This window comes from Chiloscyllium plagiosum, chromosome 12 (genome assembly GCF_004010195.1).
Source record: "Chiloscyllium plagiosum isolate BGI_BamShark_2017 chromosome 12, ASM401019v2, whole genome shotgun sequence".
Lineage (NCBI taxonomy): Eukaryota > Metazoa > Chordata > Chondrichthyes > Orectolobiformes > Hemiscylliidae > Chiloscyllium > Chiloscyllium plagiosum.
In genome coordinates this window covers 20,381,884-20,409,872 of record NC_057721.1, presented here as the reverse complement: position 1 = coordinate 20,409,872, position 27,989 = coordinate 20,381,884, and the positions used below count along the sequence as shown (strand labels likewise).

Here is a 27,989-nt window from a genome sequence, read left to right as displayed (position 1 = left end):
GGTAGCGAGGTTGACTACCAGGTTTTAAAACAGACAAAAATTTATTCACAAAATTATCCAATGTAACACAAAGAACAGAACCCTTACAGAACTCAGTCTATCTAAACTAGACTTAACTATGCTGATCCGAATATGCATGAAAGTCCCAATAAACAAACCCTCTTAAACACAGTAAAAATGAAACAAAGGCTGACAGGTCAAAGCTAGAAGGGCAGAAGGAAAGAGAGGATTGAAGCCTGTTTCCACACAGCCCACTGTTGAACTCCATAACTAGTTCTGGATTGAACTGCTCAGCTAGAGAGCTGGCAACACCCCCTTGACTTATACAGGTTACTTCTAACAACATAAATGCTTTGGCCTAAAGACTCATCTGTTTACGTATAAATAAAAGAGCCTTTCATCTCTGTACCAAACCCAGCCATTTTGGAGCCCGGGGTGTTTATGACCGCTCTGAAAGAAAATCAAGGACACAGTATCCTTGAGAAAAAGAACAGCTTTTAGAAAAAAGGACCAGCTTTATGACACTGGTTCAATAGGAACATGGACCAGCATGCCAGAAATATCACCGGGTATCTTTAAAAAAGAGATGTTAAACTTGTGAAGCCAAAGAATTAAATGTAATCTTAACACTAGCAGTAACATGCCATAGACAGAATTATTATCAAAGAATGAGCTCATTTCTACTACATCCAGTTGTGAAGGGTGGTGGACAAGTAATAATAAAAAAGGAAAGATCCATGACCAACACCAACCTCAAGACTGGATAGGTCCAGCACATCAGTCCAAAAATCAAGGTTGAAACATTTGCAACCATCTTAGCTCTCATTGCTTATCCATCTCGGGCTCCTCCTGAGATTCCCAGGTGAGAGATACCTGTCTTCAGCCAATTCAATTTGTTCCAAGTGATATCAAGAAATGGCTCAGCATACCAGCTCTTGAAATATTTTGGCTCTGACAAGAACCAACAGTGTTGAAGACTTATCCTTCAGAGTTAGATGCATTTATGGTTAAATTGTCCTAATACAGTTGCAACACTATTATTTGTACAACAACTTGGAATTTTTCTGCTGGTTAAAGAAAGGACAAAACCAATCCAGCTAATTACCACCCCATCGGTCTATTTTTAGTCATCAACAATTCAATAAAGGTATCAGTGACAGTACTATCAGGCAACACCTACTCACCCATAACCTGCTCAATTTCGCAATTCTAATCAGAGCATATGGCTCCAGATCTCACAAAAATCTTGATCCAAGAAGTGTGATTGGCTCTTCTTGCCTGGAGGTGTGCAGCTCTAACAACATTCAAAAAACTCAACACCATCTAGGACAAAGCAGCCAGATGATTGGTACTCCACCTAACACATGCAAGATGCACCACAGCAACTTGCCCAGCCCCTTTGAAACCTCTAACCCCTACCACCTGAGAAGACAGCAAATTACACATTATCCTAATTTGGTCACAGCATGAAAATCCTGGAACTTCCTCCCTAACAGCACAATGGATGTTTCCTCACTACACGGATTGCAGCAGTTCAAGAAGGTGGTTTACCATCACCTTCTCAAGGGCAATTAGGGATCAGTAATAAATGCAGACATTACCAGCAATCCCCACATTAATGCATTAACTTTTTAAAAAATACCTCTTTATTCTCTGTTCAGTTTTACTTTGCCTCCCCCAATATTTCCTCAGGTAAGGAATGTACTTAATGTACATTAGTGCTTTAACTTTTTTTTTGTATTAAACGTGTTATACAAATCAACAGTGTAGGGCTCTTGTGATGCAATGATAATGTCCCTACCTCTGAGTACTAGGCCTGTGTTTGAGTCCATCTGCTCAAGAGGTGTCTAATAAAATATCTGAATAGATTGGTTACAAATATCCATTGCTTATATTCTTGTTTGTAGTGCATTGCGCAAATGTTCAGGTCTGACATGATTTGTTCAAAATGTTCTAGTTATAACCACAAGGACAATCCATATTCTAAGTCACAATGTATGTTATTCACAAAAAGGACCTTTTCTGTTTCCATGAACCATGTAGATCTTAAAGAAGAGCTTAAAGAAGATCAGAGCCCTGTGACAGAGATTATACACATACGATAGTGGCAAGATAACAGAGTAGTCTAAGTGGAAAAACACTATGGAAGGTCAGTGGAGTGACTAAGCTAGCCTGACACTGACCCACAACGGTATGATTGAAGTTAGAGGCTTGCAATGTGAGCGATCAAATTATAGTACGAAAGTGGAACAACAAGCTCCCCGTATCATCGTATTACTCCATATTAAACAGTGTGTGCTTCTGAAAATTTACCAGTGTTAAAGTAGCAATATGGACTGGGGCATTCTCAACATTCTTTTAACTTGTCATTTGAGTCCAAAATGACAACTTGCTATTTAGCTGAAAGAAGTAAGCTTAGCACACTTGGCTTTATTATAAGAGTCTATTTGACACAACAGGCAATGTATTCTAGCCTGACTGTAAGCACTGTAAAGCACAAATGATTTGCAATTAAACTTTCAGCATTTCCAGTGGAAACACAATGAGCCAAATAGTCCTCTTCTGCACTGCAATAATTCTCTAATTCTTTAAGTCACATGTTTCACATGATAAATCTAGCTCTACTAAATTTAGAAATGACCTGCATATGTAATACTGTACAAGATCCATGTGTTTTGATATTGCAAGATGCTGATAGTGTGCATTTTTCATCAAAACTGCACTATAAATCATCATTTATTGGCATGAAAGTAAATTCTCTTTCTCATTCCGAAAATATTTTACCTGGAGATGCTGATCAAGTTGGAGGTAAACGTTTGGAATAAAATCATCAGGGATATTCAGCTCTAAGGAAAGAGAAATGAATACATTATGTAATTAAATCCAAATTTAATTTGAACAAAAACAAAAGTAAACAATTCCTATCATTGGGATAGTTCTATAAATTCTAATGCTTCTGTCATGGACGTCGACAAAGGATCATTGCAACACTGAACATCAGCAGCAGAATGGCAAAGTGTAGATTTTTTGTTAGATTACAACAGAAAATTAGAGAATTAAAATCTTGTTTCTTCCTGTACAGCTTCTTAATAACTATAATATAAAGGAAAACACACTGGCGAACAGGTTATCTGCTAGCCCACTGACAAGTTGAAAGGTGTGTGACATCCAAACTCAAAAAAAAGAAAAATAAGCTTGAAAAGAAATGGTCTGGAAAATTGCTGTCATTATTTTTTAAGGTAATTATTGAACAGATTGTTTAATTAAAATTGTCCGGTAAATGCATGTTAGGAGCGTGAAAGAGAGTCTTGCAATGACAGAAGCCATCTTTGTGCATTCCTGGCATCTATGGCCACATGCCTTATTAAACACAGATTACATCTTCGACTGATCAAAATGAACAAGAGCTGCTCATGAAGCATAAAGAGGACTTTAAAAATACTGAAACTCCTTCCCATATTTACTTCCTTCTAACAAGTTGACAAACATGTTGCTCTTCGTGAGCCACTGTCTTCAAAGAACATTTTTTGTTAAATCTCTTTTCGTACAATAGAGAACTAATTTCGAATAATTGCCATTATTCAGTTGTACACCTTTGACACAGCATAGAACATATGGTTTTAGTTAACGTAAAACCGATCAATTGCAAATAAATGAGTCTTAGATAGCAGCTCATGAACAGTCGAGGAGAATAGTTCTGGACATGCTACTGCTATTTACTATTGCAACTCCCTCCTGAAACACTGATGCCTTCTTTTTCATTGCTCCATCAAATCTCTATGAATTTCAGTGAGATCAGGTAGATCAGTATTGATAGGCTGAATCTTACATGGACCTGAACAAAGTGCGCTATAGCAGGATTTGTGACAGAATTGCATGGGGAATCCAGCAATGCCTAGCTTGATCTCAGGAGCAACCCTTTGCATTTTTTATGTATTTGCCAAGGAGTGAAGTAAGTTTCTCACTTGGTAGCAGTGAGTTGCTAAGTAAGGGTGATTATTGCTTGCTAAATGCCTTATTATGGTACAACCCACCTTATTAATATTCACCTTCATAAACATGAAGAATTGTCAACATGAAAGTCAGAGTGGGCCCCTGACAATTCAGCTCACCACTTGCTCCAAAAGACCTTCATGTTGGACACCAGGCAACAACATCTCAGGATACACTCCATGGGCACCAGTCTCATGCACCACCATCCACAGGCACTGACATCTGATTGTTACCTCATGAACCCGGATGGTATGTCTCTGTTCTAAGTGTTGGACACTTCTGTACTTCCGTGCTGCACCTCAGGCTACTGGAAACAATCACTGTAATGCTGAAGCAAGGATGCTGTGTGCTTATAGACACACAGCCAGCTCATGGACCGGACCAGCCTGCAAGGCTGAGCTGTTCGTTTGCTGTCATAGAGCTCACTCATTCTGAGCCTGCCTGGATGATCACAAGAGTTCCTGCCTTGCCTTTTGGTTTACAGGGCTTACAGTGCTACTATGTTGCAATGTTGTCCAATGCAGACACAAAGCCAGGAAATTTGGTTGTCAACAGTCATTGGTCAAATCAGGGGAAACAGCCTTCACCTTAGGGGTTCTGGCACAATAAGGCAGCCTTGGACATTAGACCAGGGACTTGTGACACGGTCTGCTGCTAAGGGTGATCAGAGTCAGGCTCCTCTCCATGGAAGAAACTTCACATATACTTCCTGTTACATAAATTAGAACAATTGATTTTTCACATTCTAGATACCTCCGCACTTTCATGCAAAGTGGACAATACGAATGAGAGAAGACAAAACAGAAAGGGGAGAAAAAAAGGAGTCAGTGAAATCAAAAATAAATTCACACTGCAAATTATATTTTGGCAAATAATTATGAACAATGGCTGCAACTCCTGTTACACCAGATTCACAAACTGCTCAAACTTCTCACTATTCTTAAATACCTAAAAGCATCGTTCCAGCACACTAACAAAAACAATGCTCATTCACTCAGCACATTAATGCATTTAATGGAGCAAAACATCCCAAGGTGCTTAACAATAAAAAAAAGGACACAGAGATACAAAGAAGATATCAGTAGAAACGTCCAAAACCTTGAAGAAAGAGATTCCCAGGCATATCTTCAAGGTGGACAGAAAGACAGTGAGGTTTTGTGAGAAAATGCCAGTGCTTAAGGTCTAGGCAGCTAATAACACAGCCATCAGTGTGCAGTAAATCAAATTTGGAATGAGCAAAAGATCAGAATTGTAGTCGCGCAGAAAGATCTTGGAAGGTTGTAGAGATGGTAGACGATGTAGCATAAAGGAAGGGCCAAGGTTATAAAGTCAAGGATGAAGACATTACAATTAAAAGGCTAACAGATTGTAATTATGAAAGGTGAAAAAGCATGCAAACAATGCAAATACCTATGATTATCAAGACACTGTCAAGAATAACCTGAGTTATACAGAGGGTATAGGGAGGGTATACCCTTCCCTTGTTCACTGCTGTACAGCCAGTAGTCAAAACATCTGGATTCCATCTTTTCCTATCACTGTTCCAGGTAAGAGGAATGATTGGGATATAGTGATTACCACTCAGATAATGTGTAACGCAATCTCTCCTGTGAAAGTTAAAACAAAGAATTGGACAGAAAATACCATTTTTTGATGGTTGAATTAAAGGCAGGTGATCTGGTTGAAAAAGACCAATAGTTTTTCTCTGGGCTAAAGGAAAGAGATTGTAGGACAAGACTGTTTGACTGTGGATGTTTCAGCTTTGTGGCTGTTATCCAGTGAGATGGATGTGCAAACCTTTTGACTTCATAGTTTAAAGTAAGGCAGGGAGCTGGATGAAAGATAGCAATTGTGGTGCAGTTTAAAAGATAAACTTGATTGGAAGGTTTCATTTTCTGTAGTTATTTATACAATGAGGATGCAATTCAATTGAAATAAAGTAATTTTTTTAGCTTTTCTTTTTAATTCATGGGTCCTGCAGGATGTTATTGCCTGTTTACCAGATGTCAGTGTGCAATTCATATCCCTGCAGTTTTGAAAAGTAGCTCAGTAACATTAGGTCAAGAATTTATAATCCTATAATTTTGTCAATGTGTTTCTTCATTCTATTCAACTCTGAATCAAGTGTTACAGACCATGTCTTCCACGTGGACAACACTCAGCATCTAATTTGCTCGGGTTGGGTAGTATGATAAAAATCTGCATATTAATAAAATGAGATGTGTCAGTAATAAGGTCATTAGTAATCCCTCCTGAATAGGCAACTCAACACTGCCTTCTGAGAATCTCACCTCAACATCGAGAATTTAGCTAATACAGGCAGCAAATTGTTCCTGATGTCAAGATTGATCTCTCTGCACTTCTTTCAGGCCCCTGTAAGATTCTGCCCATTGTTCCAAGTTAATAAGTGATGAATTAAATGAGCAAATTTGCAATTCACAGAAGCCTAAGCACTGCTGATAATGTATTTTACCTACACCATATTTCCTGAAGGGTATGGTGCAGAGAAAAAACAAGCAAGAGACTACTTCTAGTTACAATTATTAACGGTAGTAAACGTTAAAAGAAAAGCCGCCATAATCTCAGACACCCATAAGGCTGCTCTGTCATTGAAAAGAGATGACTGGTGATGGTTTAACCTGAGGATCATCCTGCCTCAGGTGGACAGAGGTTGGTCAGGAGAGTACTTTATGGTAACCTCTTTATGGTAACATGTTTAAAGTATATTATATGAACACTTTTTGCAAGTGCTGGTAATTTCTGAGAAGTTAATTGCACATCACCCCTTAGCAATGTAGAATGAATAATTGATGTCTATTCTGCTCAGGCATAGACTTAGTTTAGGATGGTGTTTGACTTCAGTTGACTGTCACAACATGGTTTCTGACTTTGTACCAGGGCCATTTTCAAACCAAATCCTTTTTAATGTCTGATAACAAATTATTTTCTAAAATAAATTTTAATACAAGTTTAAAATAAAATATCAGTCTTAAAATCATAATTTGTTTACTTGCTAGCTAGATTACAGATTTTCTTACTTGTGCTGAAAATAGATGAGTATTCTAAAAACAGATGGATGAATCATAGTCCAGATGGCCAGTATGGTGCAAATAATAAAAGTCTGTAATGACAACACCACAGTTGCTGTGGCGATATTACAGAGACTAATTGTAAAACATGTCAATGTTAATGCCAGGCTGAGGACCAGCAAATAACTCTGAAAGATGGACTTTGGACAGAGCTTGTCTTAGAATGGCAACTTATTTAAATTAAAAATAACAAGGACTATCTTTTTTTGATACTGGGGCAATTCTTGAGTATGTTGCAATTAATGATTCAAATTATTACTTAATATTTCAGTGTTTCAGGATATTAAATGTATTGAATTTATCAAGGGCAGCTATGCATGGGCAATAAATGCAGGCCTAGCCAGTGATGCCACACCCCACAAATGAATAAAAAAAGAGACACACAAAAGGAACTGAATGATGTTTCTGCTTATTAGAATTGCTGCACGAATGCACCTTACTTCTCAGAAGAGACAATTGTATTTTCTGCACAATAGCGCACTAACCTGACATTGGCAGTTGCTATACACACCTCATCATGTTTTTATATGATGTCGGTCCAATAGCAAATGGATGTTCAGGTAAGACAAAGCATTAAAGAAAACACTGATTGATAACTACAGCGGTTAAAGCATTTGCTTTGTGATTTACCCCCTTGAACAAAACTTAGTGATAGAATGACTGAGATTTGATCAGTGATTTTAATATTTAGGAAAATTAATGGAAGCTTTCTAAACAGATTGGAGTTTACACGTAGACCTTAGAAAGATGAAATAATATGTAGCAGTCAGTGTCAAGTATGAGAAGCTGTCAAACTTGCTTCAATTCACAGAGGATATAATAATGGAATAGGCAATGCAATTACAGCTTGTTTTGTTATAATGCACGTCTCATTGGTGCAAATTAGCTATAACATGATTGACGAATTGTGGGCCTTGTTTGGATAATGCAAACTTTCTACTGAACGGATATGGCAATTTTCTATAGCACAATTTTCCATAGCGGTTTTCCATAGCACAATTTTCTATACCGTGAGGTTGCAGAGGAAGACAACTGTTGTGTTATAGCAGAACAACCTGTAGCTACACAGGCACAAATCAGGGCCCAAAATTGGTCAGTATCATGAGGAAACATCAGGGATTGTCCTGCCAGAGCCAGATGAATAGGTCCCAAGCTGGTATTGTCGCCCCTCCTGGAAATGACCCAAACACCAAATGAGCAGGAATCAATATCAGCACATGTACAAGATGTGAGAACAAAATCACAAGCACAACAAATGTTAGCAGGGGAAACTGTGCTTTAAGTGTGACTAGTCAGGACTAATTAAAAAAGGAGTTAACCCCCTTATAACATCAAAAACAAAGGAAATCTCCTCCAAAAAGAAACGGAAACCATGCAACAAGGAGAAAAGGTCAACAAGTTAAAGATACAGAACAAAAGGTGAAGACAAGGTTCTTATGTGAGGTCAATAAGAGTCAAGTCACATTTTGGATGGCTAACATGAAGGTACAAGGGGTTGAAACAGAATTTAAACTTGACACAGTAGCAGACAGCTTGCCAGTATTGAAGACTGTAAGAGTCAGACCTGCTAAGATAAATTTCCAAGGTCCAGGAGGTCAGAAAATCACCATGAAGCTTTGTCACAGAGGTGAAAAAAAACAGTGAAGCTCTATATGTATTAAGAAATCCAAACATCACACTGGACTGCAAAAGTAAATGCATTCATGTGGGCCTCATAACAGAATGGATACTATACTTAATAATGAAGATGGGAGAGAATTTCAGCAAGAATTTCCAAAGCTATTCAAATGCTGCGGTAAATTGAAACAGAGCATCACATTACTTCGCTAGACACATCTGTTTGTACACTCCCAGGAAAATTCCACATTCTTTAATGGGAGACGTAAAATCTCAGTTACACAGCCTGACTGAAATCAAGATCCTATCATCATTAACTATTCCCAAGACAAGATGTGGAGCTGCCGGTTTTGGACTGGAGTGGACAAAATCAAAAGTCTCACGACATTGGGTTATAGTCCAAAAGATTTTTATACAGCACTGCTCTGTAAGCTTGTGATTTTCAATAAACCTTTGGGACTATAACCTGATGCTGTGTGATTTCTGACTTTTTTCCGAAGACAAGTGGAGAACAAATATTGTGCGTGGATTTTACTCAGTAAAACAAAGGAGTAAAAAGTGAAATTCATCCCACTCCATCTATTAGTTAAGGTTTTCAGAAAGCAGGCAAAAAAATTGGGTTCTGGCAGATACTCTTAGAGCAAGGGTGAAGTTTGCTGACTCCACTTATTACACTATTCAAGCAATATCACTTCAACTGTCGACCATTTTGGCATCGTCTTTGCTCCAGAAAGTTTCCAAAAGGCAAGACTCCTGAAAGGGAAAAAGGGAAATAATTTGCCGTATAGATTGCATCCTTGTGCATGGTAAAATGAAGGAGGGTCAAGGATATACAAAGGCATTACAGAATGCAGGCATTATAATAAATTAGAAGTGACATTCTCTGGAACAGCAATCACATTTCCTGGACACAGTGCCCAAGATTAAGGCATCAAAGTGGATTCAAGGAAGACAAGAACCATCAGTGAATTTCTAGAAGTGTTTAAATAATGTACAGTGTTTCTTAAGCATGGAGAAAAAAGTGGAAAAGTCTTTCTCCAACTTATCCAGTCTGTAAGGGGCCTTTACATAAAAGGCCAGCAATGGTATTGGAGTCAGGAACAGACTTCAGCTTCCGAAAAGATACCTTGTCTCACCGAGGTACATGCTTGAAATTAAACCCCACTATTCCTGGCATTGTCATAAAGGTTAAAGATTTAATCATAGCACACAAAATTCCCCAATTTACCTATCTTTTTAGATCTTGTTTGACAGAAAATGTGGACCAGGTTTCTGGACTTAACAACATTTACCAATTATTACAAGTAATAGGTTTTATCTACACGTAAACATTCATGAACTGTTGACATATAACTCTACTAGCTAAATCTTGAACTCCCTTATAAACCCCTTCCCCCCTGCCATCCCAAATGTATGCACAGACAGAAACAAAGAAAAAGGTGTTATTAATGGAGGAAAAAATCTGGAAGGCAGTTTGCAACTTATAAAATCTCTGACTTACTGATTAAAAGCAACAGCTTACAGCATCTAGTAAGGCAAAATAAACTGGCTTTCTTCGGGCCTTAGGTTTTTTTTTACTGCAAAGAGAAAGTTATCACTTTTGCTTCCAGAGATCAAAGACTTCTGGAAATATTATTCACACCCACAATCTGTTCAGCGACCTGTAAACCAATCATAGTTGCTGCTGGGCAGGAGGCCTTTGTCATTGAAATTGGTCACCATTCCCCAGACCAATCAGCTACTTGGTGGCAGCTGAATTTCTTTTCCTAAACATCCCCTGACACCAGTCCACCTGCAATTAATTTTCCACAGGTTGAACAACAATGGAAACAGCCCTTATAATGAGGTGGTAGCTCTTTAAAAAGTGCAATAATCCCTTCGACAAATCTTGGTTTTTAACACAGTCCTTTTCCCATTTCAGTAATCAAAAATACAAAAAAAAAGAAGTTATCAGCCTTACAAAACTTAAAAGAAAGCTACTTTCTACTAATGTTGCAGCATATTATAATGAGTCTTATTCACTATAGTAATCACAGGTGATACAACATTGTTATCTACCCAACCATATGGAAGATTCCTCAGGTATATCATGTATATAAGAAGCAGGACAATCCACCTTTGCCAATTACTGCCCCATCAGTCTACTCTCGATCATTAGTAAAGTGATGGAAGGTGTCATCAACAGTGCTATCAAGCTGCACTTGCTTAGCAATAAACTGCTCACTGATGCCCAGTTTGGGTTCTACCAGGGCCACTCAACTCCTGACCTCATTGGTTCAAACATGGATGAAAGAGCTGAATTCCAGAGGTCAGTTGAGAATGACAGCCCTTGATATCAAAACCACATTTGACAGACTTTGGAAACAAGGAGCCCTGGCAAAACTGGAGCTCACAGGAATCAAGGGAAAAATCTCCATTGGTTCGAGTCATAACTAGCGCAAAGGAAGATGGTTGTGGATATTGGAGGTCAGGCATCTCAGCTCCAGGTCATCTCTGCAGGGATTCCTCAGGATAATGTCCTAGGCCTAACCATCTTCAGCTGCTTCATCAACGATCTTCCCTCGATCATAAGGTCAGAAGTGGGGATGTTCACCGATCACCGCATGATGTTCATCAGCACCATTCATGACTTCCCAGATTCTGAAACAATCCAAAATGCAGCAAGATTTGGACAAGATCCAGGATTAGACTGAATCATGGCTGATTAGTTGTGGCTCATAAGTGCCAGGCAAAGACCATCTCCAACAAGAGAGAATCTAACCATTGTCATGTGACATTCAATAGCATTACCATCATGGAATCCCCCACTATCAACATCTTTGGGGTTACCATCGACCAGAAACTCAACTCAACTGGACTAAAAACATTGACTACATGAGCAGGTCAGAGACTAGGAATACTGTAGTGAGTAACTCACCTCCTGACACTGACACCCCAAAGCTAGTCCATCATCTACAAGGCATAAGTCAGGAGTATGATGGAATACTGCCCACTTGCCTAGATGGTTGCACCTCCAACAACACTCAAGAAGCTTGACACCATCCAGAACAAAGTAGCCCGCTTTACTTGTACTATACCCATAAGCATCCACTCCCTCCATCACTGATGCTCAGTAGCAGCAGTGTGTACTATGTACAAGGTGCATGCAAACATTTGCCAAGATCCTTAGACATCACTTTTCAAATCCATAACCATTTCCATCTCAAAGGTCAAGGGCATCAGATACATGGGAACACCACCACCTGGAAGTTTTCACTCCATGCCACTTGCTATCCTGGCTTGTAAATATTTTGACATTTCTTTCCTGTCATTGAGTCAAAATCTGGGAATTCCTTCCCTAGAAGCATTGTGTGTCTATCTTACAGCACATGAACAGCAGTGCAGGGTTAACAGAGTGGAGTCACACACATCCTTGCATTGTATGAGAAAATGATCCTGAATTTTGAGAGATCCTGACACAAGGTGAGTTTGGCAATATGTGAAACATACTCTGGTCCTGTTTGAGACACCATCTGGTATTTAATGAGAAAAATACTAGCATCACACAATGGAAAGTTTGTAGCTTTATCAGTAAAACAGACTTGGGAATGAATGAGAGCAGTGGTTCTGGAACTATGACATTATTGCGATTATGGAGACTTGGTTGAAAAAGGAACAGGACTGGCAGCTGAATGTCCCAGGATTTAGATGTTTCAGGTGTAATAGAAAGGAATGTAAAAAGGGTGGGGGAGATGTGCATTACTGGTAAAGGAGTAACTCACAGCTGTAATAACAGAGGATACATTAGAGGACTCATGCAGCAAGGCGATACAGGTAGAACAATAGGAAAGGTGAAATCAGAATGCTGAGGGTATACTACAGGCTCCCAACAGCCAGCAGGAGACAGAGGAGAGAATATGGAGACAGAATTTGGAAAGATGTAACAACAGCTAGGGGCTTGGATGGGGCAGAATTTGTAAGGACCATTCAGGAGCTTTTCTTCACATTGCATGTAAACAGTCCAACCAGGGAATGGGTTATACTGGACCTGATTTTGGAAATTGAGACCAGCAGGTGAGTGAAGTTTCAGAGGGGAGCACTTCGGGAGTAGTGACCATAATACCGTGAGTTTTAAGATACTCATGGATAGGGATAACAGCAGTCCTCGGATAAAGGCGTTAAATTGGGGGAAGGCGCACTACAACAATATTAGGCAGCCACTGGAGAATGTTGATTGGAAGCAACAGGGTAAATCCACTTTACAGGATAAACATGTTGGAGCATTTCTAACGTCAGTTGGTAAGAGCTCAGGAGTGGCACATTCCTGGTGGGATGAAGGATAGGTATGGCAAGGTATGTGAACACTGGAACACCAGGGATGTTATAACATCTATCAAAAAGCAAAGGGAAGCATGTGTAAGGTTGGGAGGATGGGAACTGATGAAGCTCTTTAAGTATATAAGGAAAGTAGGTAAGAACCTAAACAAGGAATTAGAAAGACTAAAGGGGGTTATGAAAAGTTGTTAGCAAACAGGATTAAGGAGAATCCCAAGGTGGAGGATGATCTCAGGGAAGGGAGTGTCGAATTTCTAAGTTACGTTGCTATTAAAAAGGAAGAGGTGTTGTGTGTTTTGAAAATTATTAAGGTGGATAAGTCCCCATGTTGGCGGTAGGGAAACTATTGGAAAAGATTCTCAGGGACAAGATCTAGATGCAATTAGAAGCAAATGGACTGATTAGCGCCAGCATGGTTTTGTGTGGGGGAGGTCAGGCCTCACTAACTTGATTGAATTTTTTGAGGAGGTGATGAAGACAATTGATGAGTGAAAGGCAGTTGATGTTTTCTACATGGGCTTCAGTAAAGCCTTTGACAAGGTCCCTCATGGCAGACTGGTACAAAAGATGGTATCTTGGTAGGCTGGCAAGATGGATACAGAACTGGCTTAGTTATAGGAGACAGAGGGTAGCAGTGGAAGAATGCTTTTCGGGGAATGGAGGGTTAGTTCTAGTGGTATTCCACAGGGATCAGTGCTGAGACCTTGTGTTCTACATAAATGATTTGGAGGAAAATATAGTATGTCTAATTAGTATGGGGTTTGTGGACAATACAAAGATTGGTGATGTTGCCGATGGTAAAGACAATTGTCAGAGGATACAGCAAGATATAGAGCAGTTGGAGGCATGGGCAGAAAAATGGCAAATGGAGTTTAATCCAGACAAATGTAAGGTGATGCATTTTGGAAGGTCAAGTACAGGTGAAAATTATATAGCGAATGGCAGAACCTTTAGAGTATTGATATGCAGAGGGATCTGGGTGTGCAGGTCCACAGATCACTGAAGGTGGCAAGCAGGCCGATAAGGCAGTAAAAAAGGGCCTATGGCATGCTTGCCTTCATTGAAAGAGGCACTAAGTATAAGGAGAGACAAGCTATGCTGCAGCTTTATAGAACTTTAGGCCACACTTAGAATATTGCGTCCAGTTCTGGTCACCGCACTATTAGAACAATGTGGATGCTTTGGAGAGGGTACAGAGAAGGTTTACCAGAATGTTGCCTGGCATGAGGATTTTAGCTATGATGAAAGGTTGGATAGGCTGGTTTTGTTTTCAATGGAACACAGGAGGTTGAGGGGCAATCTGATAGAAGTTTGTAAGATTGTGAATGGTATAGATAGAATGGGAAGTATGAGGCCTATTCCCAGGGGTGGAGGGATCAATTACTCGGGGACACGGGTTCAAGGTGTGAAGGGTGGAAGTTTAAAAGAGACATGCAAGGCAAAGTATTCACACAAAGTGCCTAGAACGCACTGCCAGAGGAGGTGGTGGAATCAGACACAATAGCAACTTTCAAGAAGCACCTGGACAAAAATATGAATAGGAAGGGAATACGGATCCTGTAAGCGAAGACAGTTTTAGTATGGAAGGGCAAAATGTGGTAGCACAAGCTTGGAGGGCCAAAGGGCATGTTCCTGTGCTGGATTGTTTTTTGTTCTTACTTTATTCTGGGTGAACAAGACATTGACACCACTACTAAATGTGATAAAGCTGATTGCTGAATGAGATCAGATCAAAAGTCAATCAACACTAGGTTATAGTCCAACAGGTTTATTTGAAATTGCAAGCTTTCAGAGCTCAAAGCTTGCAATTTGAAATAAACTTGCTGGACTATAACCTGGTGTCATTTGATTTTCAACTTTGTCCACCCCAGTCCAACTCCAGCATCTCCACTGAATGAGACTGGCATTGGTGCTGACTGAAAGAGGCCTGTGCCCTGAACAAGAGACATCCTGGCACTGAGTTGGAGGTGAGCTCGCATAATTCAGGAACTCTGATACTGACAGTGAGCTGAAACCCTAGAAATAACAGCAAGTGAGAGAGAGCCCTGGCATTAGGTCAAATGGAAACTGATATGAGTTCATAGTGACCCTGCAATTGTGTGATAGAAACGCTGGCATTGAGACAACCTGGAATAGAATCAGATAGATCCAGGCACTAAAATCTGAGTGCGAGAGATTAGGACTAGCATTGGCATTGACTGCGAAAGATATGAGCACTGAATTAGAGTATCATGGTCTCTTTTCCTTCTTCAGCTTTCCAGTGAATGTCAGGAAGTGAGCTTTTCACATCCATCTTGAACTCAGGTGAACTTCTATGCATTTTATAGATCAGGCACACTGAACAAGATGGATTCCTGGCACTGTTGAGAGATCCAGACACTGATACTGAGTGAAATGTTGACACTTAGTAAGTGTAGAATACCCAACTGTTCCCTTTGCTAACCTAATTTTTCCAAAGCACACATCATCTCTTACCCATTTCCTTGGCACAGACTCCATTTTTATTTCCTCAAGTCAGAATGTTATACACTTAGAATCACACAGGCTGGAAACAGACCCTTCGGTCCAACTCGTCCATGCTGATCAGTTTCCCAAACTAACCCAGTCCCACTTGCCTGCATTTGGCCCATATCCCTTCAAACCTTTCCTATTTCCTGACCAAATGTCTTTTAAATGTGTAACTGTACCTGCATCTTTCTCTCCAGTTCATTCCATGTATGAATCACCTTCTGTGTGAAAAAATTGCCGCTTAGATTCATAGAGTCATAGAGATGTACAGCACAGAAACAGACCCTTCAGTCTAACTCGTCCAAGCAGACCAGATATCCAAACCCAATCTAATCCCATCTGCCAGCATCCAGCCCGTATCCCTCCACAAACCCTTCCAATTCATATATCCATCCAAATGCCTTTTAACTGTTGCAATTGTACTTCCTCTGGCAGCCCATTCCACACATGCACCACTCTCTACGTGAAAAAGTTGCCCCTAAGGCCTCTTTTATATCTTTCTCCTCTCACCCTAAATCTATGCCCTCCAGGTCCGGACACCATCGCCCCAAGAAAAAGACATTAGCTATTCAACCTCTCGATGCCCTTCATGATTTTATAAACCTCAGCTTCCGACGCTCCAGGGGAAACAGCCCTAGCCTATTCAACCTCTCCCTATAGCTCAAATCCTCCAATCCTGGCAACATCCTTGTAAATCTTTTCTGAACCCTTTCAAGTTTCACAACATCTTTCCAATAGGAAAGAGACCAGATTGCAACACAACGTTCCAACAGTGGCCTAACCAATGTCCTGTACAGCCGCAACATGACCTCCCAACTCCTGTACTCAATATTCTGATCAATAAAGAAAAGTATACCAAACGCCTTCTTATCTGTCCTAACTACCTGCGACTCCACTTTCAAGGAGCTATGAACCTGCACTCCAAGGTCTCTTTGTTCAGCAACACTTCCTAGGACCTTACCATTAAGTGTATAAATCCTGCTAAGATTTGCTTTCCCAAAATGCAGCACCTCACATTTATCTAAATTAAACTCCAGCTGCCACTCCTCAGCCCATTGGCTCATCTGATCAAGATCCCGTTGTGCTCTAGGGTAGCCATCTTTGCTGTCCACTACACCTCCAATTTTGGTATAATCTGCAAACTTATTAACTATACCTTCTTAAGCTCACATCCAAATCATTTATATAAATGACGAAAAGTAGTGGACCTATCACCGACCCTTGTGGCACTCCACTGGTCACAGGCCTCCAATCTGAAAAACAACCTTCCACCATCACCCTCTGACTTCTACCTTTGAGCCAGTTCTGTATCCAAATGACTAGTTCTCCCTGTATTCCATGAGATCTAACCTTGCTAACCAGTTTCCAATGGGGAAACTTTTCAAACGCCTTACTGAAGTCCATATAGATCATGTCTACCATTCTGCCCTCATCAATCCTCTTTATTACTACTTCAAAAAACTCAATCAAGTTTGTGAGACATGATTTCCTATGCACAAAGCCATGTTGACTATCTCTAATCAGTCCCTGCCTTTCCAAATACATGTACATCCTGTCCCTCAGGATTCACTCCAAAAACTTGCCCACCACCGACGTCAAGCTCACTGGTCTATAGCTCCCTAGCTTGCGCATTCCTTTTAAATCTTTCTAATTTCTCCTTAAAAATATGCCCCGAGTTTTGAACTCCCTACCATTGCTATTTAACTGATCTATGCTTCCATGATTTTATAAACCTCTTTAAAGTCACCCTTTAACTTCTTATACTCCAGTAAAAAAAGTCCCAGCCTGTCCAACCCCTCCTTATATCTTAAACCCCCCAGTTACCGCATCAGCACTATAAGTCTTTTCTGTACCCTCTCCAATTTAATAATATCCTTACTCTAGCAGGGCAACCAAAACTGTACACAGTACTCCAAAAGTGGCCTCACCAATGTCCTGTACAATTTCAACATGACATCCCAACTCCTTTACCAAATGATCTGAGCAATGAAAGCAACTGTGATAATTGCCTCCTTAACCACCCTGTCTACTTGTTTCAAAGAACCACGTACCTGAACCCCTAGGTCTCTCTGTTCCACAGCACTACCCAAAGAGCTACCATTAACTGTACAAGTCCTGCCTTGTTTGTTTTACCAAAATGCAATACCTCATATTTATCTAAATTAAACTCCATCTGCCACTCCTTAGTCCATCTGATTAAGATTGTTTCATAATCTTAGATATCCTATAAGGGGAAGAAACTTGTAAATCTTCTAAAAATATCTATGCCTTGCTTTTGGAGCAAATACCCCATTTGAAATAGAATTGTTTTCCCTTCATATTAGATTGTGTTCATCTACCTATTCATTCTAAATATCCCAATACACATCCCCATTCTCCTCTTGATTTACCAATACAGGCTGAGCTGATATCTGTTCAAGTTTAGGAGAATGAGAACTGATCTTATTACAACATTTAAGATTCTGAGGGAACTTGACAGCTCAAATGCTAAAAGAACATTTTTTCCCTTATGGGGGTGACTGGAATAAAGGAACAATTTAATAATAAGGGGTTAACCATTTTACATCAAGAAGGGGAGATTTTTCTCAGACATGTGATGTCGGCAGGGTTATAATTACTTTTAAGAAAGAACTTTATATGTCCTTAACTAACAAAGTCATCAGAAGATGTCAAGAGTAGGCAGAAGAGTAGAGCTGGAGTCACAATCAGATCAGTTGTGGTCTTCCTGATTGGTGGAGCAGGCTTGAGGGGCTGACATCCTCTTCCTGCTCCTAGTATGTCGATGTACTGTATATCAGAAACCCGAACAGACCCACTCACGTCAAGTAAAAGCAAAATACTGCAGATGTTGGATTTCTGAAACAAACATAGAGAATGCTGGAGAATTTCAGAAACTGGCAGTATCTGTCAAGAGAGAAACGGAGTTAACATTTTGAGACCGATATGACTCTTTTTCAAATCTGAAAGAGTCATACCAGGATCGAAATGTTAACTGTTTATCTCTCCAAAGATGCTGTCGGACCTGCAGCGCTTCTGCAACATTCTCTGTGTCTGTTTTAGTTGCATCAACCATGTCCCATCATAAACTTGCTGAGTTTGTATCCTGTTGCATTTTCTTGTGATCAAAGTTTATTTGAGTCAAGGCTCCTGCGTCAAATGGATGACAGCTAGCTTCAGTTTGTGGGTATGTCAGTCCTGATGTCCTGATGTCCTGATGCGCAGGATTGTCAATCTAGTGGGACTAGTGGCCACTGATTACAGATAGGTTAAGTGCATGGGCAAAATATAGCAAATCAAGTACAGTATGGGAAAAATTGAAGTTGTCCACTTTGGCAGGAAGAATAAAAAAAGCAGGGTATTATGTAAACGGAGAACACCTGCAGAATTCCAAGGTACAGAGGGATTTAGGTGTTCTAGTGCCTGAGTCACAAGACGTTAGCGTGAGGGTACAACCAGTAATGAAAAAAGGCTAATGTAATGCTGCTCCTTATTATGAGAGGAGTTGCAGATAAACATGAGAAAATTCTACTTTTGTTAGAGAGGCAAGTGGTGAGACCACAACTTGAAAGCTGTATCCAGTGTGGTCTCCTCAGTTGTGGAAGGATGTAAATGAAATTTAGGGAAGGTTTAGTAGAATGGTACCTGGAATTAATGCATTTTCTTATGAGAATAATTTGGACAGGCTAGGCTTGTTTTCATTGAGGTCCATCAGAGCGAGAGTTGATTTGTTTAAAGTTTATAAGATCTTGAATGGTTTTGACAAGATAAAAATGGATAGGACGTTTCTGTTTGTGATATGTGCAAAATTAGGGAATACTATTTTAAAATGAGTCGACATCCTTTTAGGACAGACATAATGGATTTTTTTTTTTCTCTCAGAGGGTTATCTGACCTTGAATCTCTTTATCTCAGAAGACGATGGAGGTTGGGGTCATTAAATATTTTTAGAGCTGTGATAGATAGGTTCTTAAATATATAAATGGATAGATTTATGAAAGGCAGGGAAGTCAAAGATTATTAGGGATAGGTGGGAATGTGGAATTTGGAATACAAACCATGATCTTTTTAAATGACAGAGCAGGCTTGAAGGGCCAAATGCCCAACTCCAGCTCCTAGCTCATATGAAAAGCAGCAAAGTTTTCTGTGTCATGGAAAGGTTACAGTATTGTCATTTCTAATGTCTTCACTACTCTTTCTTTCCTGCTGATACCTTGAACTGATCGTTTTTTTTATCTCCACTGCCGTTAATGGCAGGAATAAGTTTCCAAATGGGAGTTTCACTATTTGAAATGTCTGGAATAAGAAGACCAACCACAAAAGGTATCAGGCAGGACCAGCTGCACAATAATGTTGATAGAATGTCATCGTAGCTTAATTTGGCAGATGATTATTGCTAGCAGAATTTCTTGTTCCCATAATAAAGCAGAAACAACAGATCCAATTGCAACATTAAGATATCTGAACGCCCAACGTTTATTAATGAGTCCTCAGAACACCCAGTCACAGGAATGTTTTGTGCAGCATTGCACTGTGTGGGAAAAGGTATGGCAGGTTGACGGACAGGCAACATTACCAGATTGGGCATACTTGTGAAATCATCGCCCAAAATCTCTGCAAGTTAGATTACTTACAGTGTGGAAACAGGCTCTTCAGCCCAACAAGTCCACACCAACCCGCAACCCACTCCTACATTTACCCCTTCACCTAACACTACGGGCAATTTAGCATGGCCAATTCACCTAACCTGCACATTTTTGGACTGTGGGAGGAAACCAGAGCACCCAGAGGAAACCCACACAGACACGGGGAGAATGTGCAAACTCCACACAGTCACCTGAAGTGGGAATTGAACCCGGATCTCTGGCGCTGTGAGGCAGCAGTGCCAACCACTGTGCCACCGTGCCGCCCACAAATTCTGGCACATCTACCTGGCAATGACTATAGGGTTGAAAAACTCCAGATAACTTGGCTGGGATCCAAGCAGATTTCATAGAAACTAATTTTGTTTGGAGATTCAGATTCGAGCTGTCCTTCACTCTGCCACTTTACCTGCTTTGACATTACATTTAATGCTGCCTCCTGCTTTCCATCCAAGGTATAGAAAAAGAGAGAGAGAGTGAGAGAAGTGCCATATAAGGCTTTTTGGTTTGACACATCACCAAATCTGTCCACCCACCCATCAAGATCACGTGGACAGTCATGGGACTCCAAGGTTATAGACAGGCTTTTATTAGAGTCCATCAACCAAGTCCTGCGTCATATGGAGAATTGGTGACAAGAACAGGGACATGAACCTGGGAAATCCTGGCTAAGAATCTGCACACAGGTAACAGATGCCTGAAGGTCGGTGGATACCTATACTGGGAGAGAAGTGTCTTTGAATAGCAATATCTGTTACTAGGCAGTCCTCTTCAGGATAACCTCTGCTCATGTTAAATGGTGAGAGGAATAGTGTCTCTAAATTAAGATGTCGTAATTCCTCATGGCTGAGAAACTGTACCCTGTGGAATTAACGTCTTTGTGGTCAAAGAAAACAAGATTGAAACTTTGGAATGTTAGAAAACTCATGGATAACCTCAAGGGTGAACAGTTGATAACAAAAACTGCAATCCTATCAGGTGAACAATCAAATTTTCAAGCTGACATCACCGTGCTCAGTGAGACCTGCCTACCTGGGGAAGGGCAACTGAAGAAACAAGGAGGAAGATCGATCTACTGGAAAAGAAAGGAGTACAGTGACCCTCACATTCATCAAGTTGGTTTCGCCATCTAGAATAGAGTATTGGCTGCACTGCTATATTTCCCTGTTGGAAAAATGGAAGATTCATGATACTTCACTCACAGTTCAGCAGGAACCAATATGGCAGTCTTGTCAGTGCTTATGCCCATCCTTGACTCAGATGAAGTCATTTTAGAGAAATTTGATTCTAGCCTCACCTGAGGTTCTCCTTCATGTATAGAAAACAGGAAAAAAAATCATCCTTCTGGAGGAAGTTAATACAGGATTCTTTGTAACGCCTATGTCTGTTGCACACCCATTGGGAAAAACGGGGTGGGAAAAGCCAATACAAATGGAATTCTGCTGCTGCATGTGCCACATTAAAACAAACCACATGGATGCCAGAAAGACCACAAAACCACATGGATGCATACCAGATCAAAGCAATGGCATCTTCTGGATTATGCCTTTGTTTGGTCAAAGTTCTATGAGATGTCTGTCACTTGATTTATACCAGAGGGCTGATGACTTCTGGACAGATCATCGACTTGTTTGATTGGTGATGAACATCCAAAGCACCAAGATATGATGAGACCCCGAAGGTCAAAGAGAAAAAAAGATCAATGTCTCAGCAACCCAGAAGAATTATAAATGCCATACACCAACAATCTAGAAAATCTTTACATTTCCAACTCAATCCCAGAACAGTGAGATCAATAAAATCAGATGTACTAAACTCCTGTGGCCAGGGTTTGAGCATCACCATGACCAGTCAAAATTCTGCTGAGATCTCCTGGAATAAAAACAGGCAGCCTTCATTACATGGTAGAACAACCCAAGATTGCAGTTCGAGAAAGCAGCCTTCCAACAAATTAAAACTGAAGCCCAATAACAAATCCAGATGATAGAAGACATATAATGGACAGAAAGATCCAACAATTTGTACATATTGTGCACACATATGCATAAATACATAGATGATCCACATTATGAGGACATCTACAATAGTGTTGCCTGATCTGCACCATATTTGAAAACCACTCTTGATCTCTTCAATCTCTTCAATTTTCCATACAAAAATCTCAGCCCATCCTTCAATGTCCCAAAATAAACTTATTTCAACCAAGACCTGGTCAGACAAATATTCCACCTCCTGTTTATGTTGAAAAAGAGACTTTGGAATACACCAAGCACTGCCAACACTTTGGCAGCTACTACTCTCAAAAGGCCATCATTGCTGAAGAGATTAAATACCGGATTAGGCGCAATAATACAGCCTTTTACAAACTCTAGCAACTCTCCTTGAAGCATGGCAGCATTGACATTCATAGAGGAGGTTGCTATCAAACATTCAGCAAGGCACAGCAGACATAGGAAGTACCTCTGTACTTGTTTGTTCCTGACCCAACACAAGTCCCAATATTTTTGTTGCAAGCATGTGCACTAGGATCTAAAAATTGGATAAGTAGCATTTTGGCTTTTGATCAGCCTAGCATTTAACTCTTCACAAGTAATGCTTGCGTAAGCATGACACAGTGATTGGGATGTTTTGGATCCAGAATAATTTGCCACCCACACATTGGAGTGAACCATCACGGGTTACTCTGAGAAGTCCAGTCTTCACAATGCCAAAGTATGGAAATTCCACCTCTCTCTATGGATGTGTATGTGAAGCTCTGAGCAAGAAAGCCTGCAGCACCCCTCAGGCAGCCGAATATTTGTGAAACCCCTCCACAGCACCTCTACCTCTTCCAAAAAGCTCAGCTTAAAGGATTCCCATTTGCAACAGTAATCATACTAGGAGCAGAAAGGAAACAAAAGGTTTTCATTTATATAACACCTTTCATTTCTGAAGAACTACCGAAGTCTTTTACAACCAAGAAAGTATTTCTGAGTTGCAGTTGTTGTTGCAGTTTAGGCAATGTGGCAGACAAGCAACAAACTTGCCTCAAAAATAAAAACACTATTACGCGAATTACAGCTGTCATAGAAAAATGGAAGTCTGACAAAGGGTTATGAGGGCTTTGACACCTGCAGGAAAGCAAACTATTAAAGACTGAACAGATGAGACTGAACAGCACATACTTCTAACATCTGTACATTTCAAATAACATGGAACCTGAGGTCTGCTCCTGTCATTGCTCTACCCCAGCTAACTGGATGTGGGTTTGACTTTAGCTCCTCATCATTGAAAATAAAGTAGGGGCTTTTCATGTCTTTTGCATGTATTAAATAAAGTTGTTGTCATTATTAAAAGTACCAAATCCAACCATGAATTACAACAGAGCCAGAATAGGCCGCAATCAATTTCTGTCTTGTGTCCTTACGTCACCTGTAGATTTCAAAACATTACATAGTTTTAATGTAACTCCCATGAAATCAGACCCAGTGTACAGTGAAGCATGGTGTTCCAGAATGCTTCAAATGGTCCACACCAAAACATGGCCATTAATTTGTAACTTGAGGACAAATCTCAATAATGGTTCCTCATTGAGAGCTTAATTAAGATTGTTTCAACAGTTGACTCCATCCATTGAAAAACCTTAGATTTGAACAGAACACAATGGGTGAACTTTCAAGCAGCAGCATTTATGGTGACAGAAGCAGGATGGTGCCAGCTAAGATTGGCCAAGATACAAACAAGGATGATGGCTCCAAGAGCTGCACACTACCCAAAGCAACTAGGCTCTTTTTCTCAAATTAAGGCATATCTTCCAAAAAGGATCAACTATTGACCGTAGTGTATACAGCAGCAGCACCTTAATTGACTTCTATACTTTAAATTCTATTTTAGGGTATTAATGGTTACAATGTTTAAACCAGAATTAGGATAAAAATCAACCATGGACTAATTGGGAGACAAACAAGCTGGAGGGAATGAATAGTCTTCTTTTGTTTTCATATTTTGTGATAGTGAATTTTCTGTTCTCACCTCAAACATGCTTCCTGTATCTATCTAAATCTACAATATAAAATATGCCAAAGAATTTACCTCAAAAAAATTAAGTACAAACTATATCATTCAGATACTGTACCAATATCAGGAAAAGAATTAAGCTGAGAATTCCCAAAGGAAAGCACTGGGCGAAAACACATGAGCAGCGTCCTTTTGCCACTTTCAAGATACTAATTAATGGTTCTTGTCCTTACTAAAATGTCTTGAGGGTTTATTTATAATGGAGTAAAAGAAAGCCTTAGCGCATCAAAATATTTCGTGTACTGAAAAAGGCTACACGCATGATGACTGCTCAGATTTTCTGTATTAAGTGGCTCTGACACTTAGCTGAGTTTATTATCTGTGAGAGCCTTGTGTGTGACTCTAGCTATCAAGCTGCTCTTTTAACAGAGATATGTTGCTCGATCAGTTATTGAGTGTTAAGACATTACTGGCTACAGGTGAGCTGCCTCCTTCCCTGTTTCTCCATGCTTAGACCAAAGCGGATTCGTAAGAATTAAAACATAATGATTGCCTGGGAAGTAAACATTTATGTATAACATTCTATGTTGCTTACCATTGACTACTCTATTTATGGGGTGGAAATCTTTACAGCTCATAAACTCCATAGATTAGTGTGCTGGTCCCCAAATAGTCAATTATGCTTTGGATTTGATTGAATTGAAACTTTGTCTCATTTTGTGAGTGACTTTCAAGTGGGAAGTGATGGAGCTGCCTGTATATGCCAGCAGAAAATACATTTGAACTGTGTAACACAGAAACTCAGAACCACAGTGGCCCTGATAGTTACTGGTCTGCATTCGGACACCAGCTAATAGAATGCCTCCATCAATCCCTCAGCAGTGAAAGGCAGCCTGTAAAAGGCAGCTTTGCCTCAACCGTTCTAAGTGAATGTGTCTGGATCTGCAGAAGTGAGAGCAATTATAGGCAGCCTATCTCAGATGCAAACAAAGCTATCTCAGGTTCCACCCTTCACCTTCTTCTTTCTCCTCCAAATAACAAAAGATGTTAAGTAAACTCCCATCATCTGATTTTTAAATACAGCAATTGAAAATGCTACTGCTAAATATCTGAGTGAAAAGAAAGCAAAATAAAAATCAAAAAGTAGCCAAATTTGTAAAACTTAAACTTTCAGAACCATCCAGAGTCCACTGACAGAAATACATTTCTGAAAATGCCAGCTGGTTCCCATTCAATCAGTCAGATGTTAGATTAGAACTGTCCTGAGCTTCATCAGTCATTTACGAGGGAATAGAACACAGGCGTATTATGTGCTCGTTAACGCTGTTTGAAATGAAGCTATAGGACATACAGTGCAAAAATTCTTCAGGTCAAGCAGAAAGATGGATAACGCATTGGGTACAATTGGCATGAATCTCCAAGTATGAATCTCTGCACTGATTCCCATTCCTCAGTTAATTATCTAGCACTGATACCTTAAACGATGCAGAATAAAGAATATGCCCACATCATCCATCACCTTAGACATCAGTAAAGATCGTTTATGCATTTGAATTAGTTAAATGACTAACCTGAAGTTATTTACAAGCACAACAAAATCAGGAAAAGACAAAATGCAAAACTTATTAATTGTCAAATATTATACATAATTAACTTTACAGTTATAGGTTGCACTTTTAAAAATTAGCACTACCAGGATGTATTAAATATACCGCAATAAATTAGTCATTGGGTTACAGTTAAATAACGCATATTATATTTAATAATCCGTGTCTTTTTTCATATGTACACAAAAATCTAATGTTTTGAAATTCCTTTCATTTCTTAAAAGTGAAATCTTGCTTTTTTAAAATAATTTTACAAGTTTACAAATGTTTAAATTTACAAGATAGTAATGCGAACAAGCAGATTCCACATTGTATCTGAATAAATTTGTCTTCATATTTTGTAAGTGATATATGTTGTCATACCTGTAAGGTCATCTAGGCTCAAGGAAATGTGGACAGGTTTATCCGAAGGTAGCCTCCTTGTGGTAATCATATGGCCAATGGGACTATAGGTCTGACTGTAGTTTCTGCTCTTTAGCTGCGAGGAAAGATTGGTATTGTAATTCATTGTAGGTTTCTGGCATTTATCTGGAAAGTTTCTTTAGCACCACAAGGAAAGAAGTGCCAACATTCTGTGGGCAAGTCTCTGTTAAATGCGATCCAGAATGAGCTCCCTATCCCTTTATGATACCACCTGTGAAATTAAAGAATGATAAACTGGGAAGTGTCTCAGTGACAAAGCTGGAAAACACAACAGCAGAGTTCACTGGATTTTCTCCTAAGTAATAACTTACAGAATTTATAGCACTGTATCGTGTGTTCTACTTCACTTTATATTTCATAGTTCAGCATGAGAAAAGTTAATTGCTCACAATCAAGAGGATAGCTACAAATAACAATGAAACATTTGCAAACTTTAAGGCAATGCAGCTACTTTTTGTGATAAGATCATACTGCCACTTTAGAATACACTAGCAGATTGCACTTAACGCCTTACCTTGCACAATTTCACACCTGCCGATGCAACGTTCTGAACTGACTTGTGTCCTGCCTGGTCTTTGCCTTTGCAGAACATTAAAGATTAAATGTGAGATCGAGCACCTGCTACATGGCAACAAACTGACAGTGTAATAGACGCTGAAACAGCTGCTAGGACAGCATGCTGTTACCTGCACTTCCCCTGGGCTCTGGGCTCCCTCAGGCCTGCTTTCTGTCAGCCCGACTTTCTCTTCCTTTTCTAGGCAAAAAGGCTTTATTCACTCACACAATATAGGATGCAATTCCTCTCTGTGATGTGACTTCTAGCATTTTCTTTCCAGTTCAGAAACTTTTAAGCGCAAACAAACTGCCTTTAAATTAGAAAGACTATTGTCAGCATAACTCTGTCTGTGTCAGCTTGCTACAGCAAACTCCTTTAAACAACATGACTGCAGTCAGTAAAAATGCCTATGACCCCAATTAGCTCAGGGTGACATAGCCAGTTTGGACTGCAGCTGCAATAGTACGTAAATGTACCATGATGCAGTGTTCCAAACTGAGGCTCAGTGTGCCTGTGCTTCAGCACAATATGACAGAATAGTAGTCTGTGCAACAGAAGCAAATAACACTTGAATGACAGTAATGACAGGTGTCAGCCTCATCTGACACGAAAATCCTCGACATATTTTGGCATGTTTTCTACAACTCACATATCAGATAACCATATTCTGAGATGCAGCAATCTGTTCCAGTGCTGGCTGCTGAATTTGACAGTCAACTTCCACCCATGTTTTGTCAGTAAAATCAATCGTTTTTCTTTCAAAAAAGAAAATGAAGTACCATTGGAGTCTCACGTAGAGAACAAAGACAAGTAGAGACTGCTGTCCCTTGGGAATCTCCACAATGGCATGAGAATAGGTTCAATTTCAAACAAATGAAGTTTAAAGCAAGCTTGGTAGATTAGTAATTAGTCTGCTGAGGGCCCCAGCAGCTATTTATAACCTCCCCTTTTTTTGTTTTCTCTTCTGCTTTTAGGTTGTCCCAAGCCACGTGCCATTCCCTAGCAAATTAGACAGGCAATAAAACGTCTCCCAGTGCCGTTCTGCAATTGGCTGCTAACAAAGCCATGAGCATTGATCTCGTCTGACTTACCCTTCAACTCTTCTTTTATCACCATGGAGAAGTACCTGGCGACATTGTGTACCCTTCCCTGACTGCTTCATATTGAGATTTAATGGTGCAGGGTGCAAATCCTCATCCTATCTACTCTGATCTACAGGATGTATAATCACATGGTCTAAACATTA

At 39.9% G+C, this 27,989-nt stretch overlaps 1 protein-coding gene and 1 long non-coding RNA gene across 6 annotated transcripts in view; one reads left to right on the top strand and one right to left on the bottom strand.

The window, feature by feature from the left end:
• Window positions 1–27,621, bottom strand: part of map3k7cl (map3k7 C-terminal like) — a 69,121-nt gene extending 41,500 nt beyond the window's left edge. The window contains exons 1-4 of one of the 5 annotated variants that reach the window (XM_043700690.1): window positions 26,874–27,144; window positions 26,702–26,766; window positions 26,128–26,242; window positions 2,785–2,846 (exon numbers count right to left, since the gene is read on the bottom strand). In XM_043700690.1, coding sequence (XP_043556625.1) covers window positions 2,785–2,846; window positions 26,128–26,197 — 132 coding nt within the window. In that variant the 5' untranslated portion in view covers window positions 26,198–26,242; window positions 26,702–26,766; window positions 26,874–27,144. The other 4 variants (XM_043700691.1, XM_043700689.1, XM_043700692.1 and 1 more) reach the window with 4 other exon arrangements.
• On the top strand, window positions 45–27,940 carry LOC122555051. Its single transcript, XR_006313146.1, has 3 exons — window positions 45–2,149; window positions 3,083–3,239; window positions 27,718–27,940. It is a non-coding gene; the product is annotated as an uncharacterized LOC122555051 (long non-coding RNA).
• The last annotated feature ends 49 nt before the right edge of the window (window positions 27,941–27,989 follow it).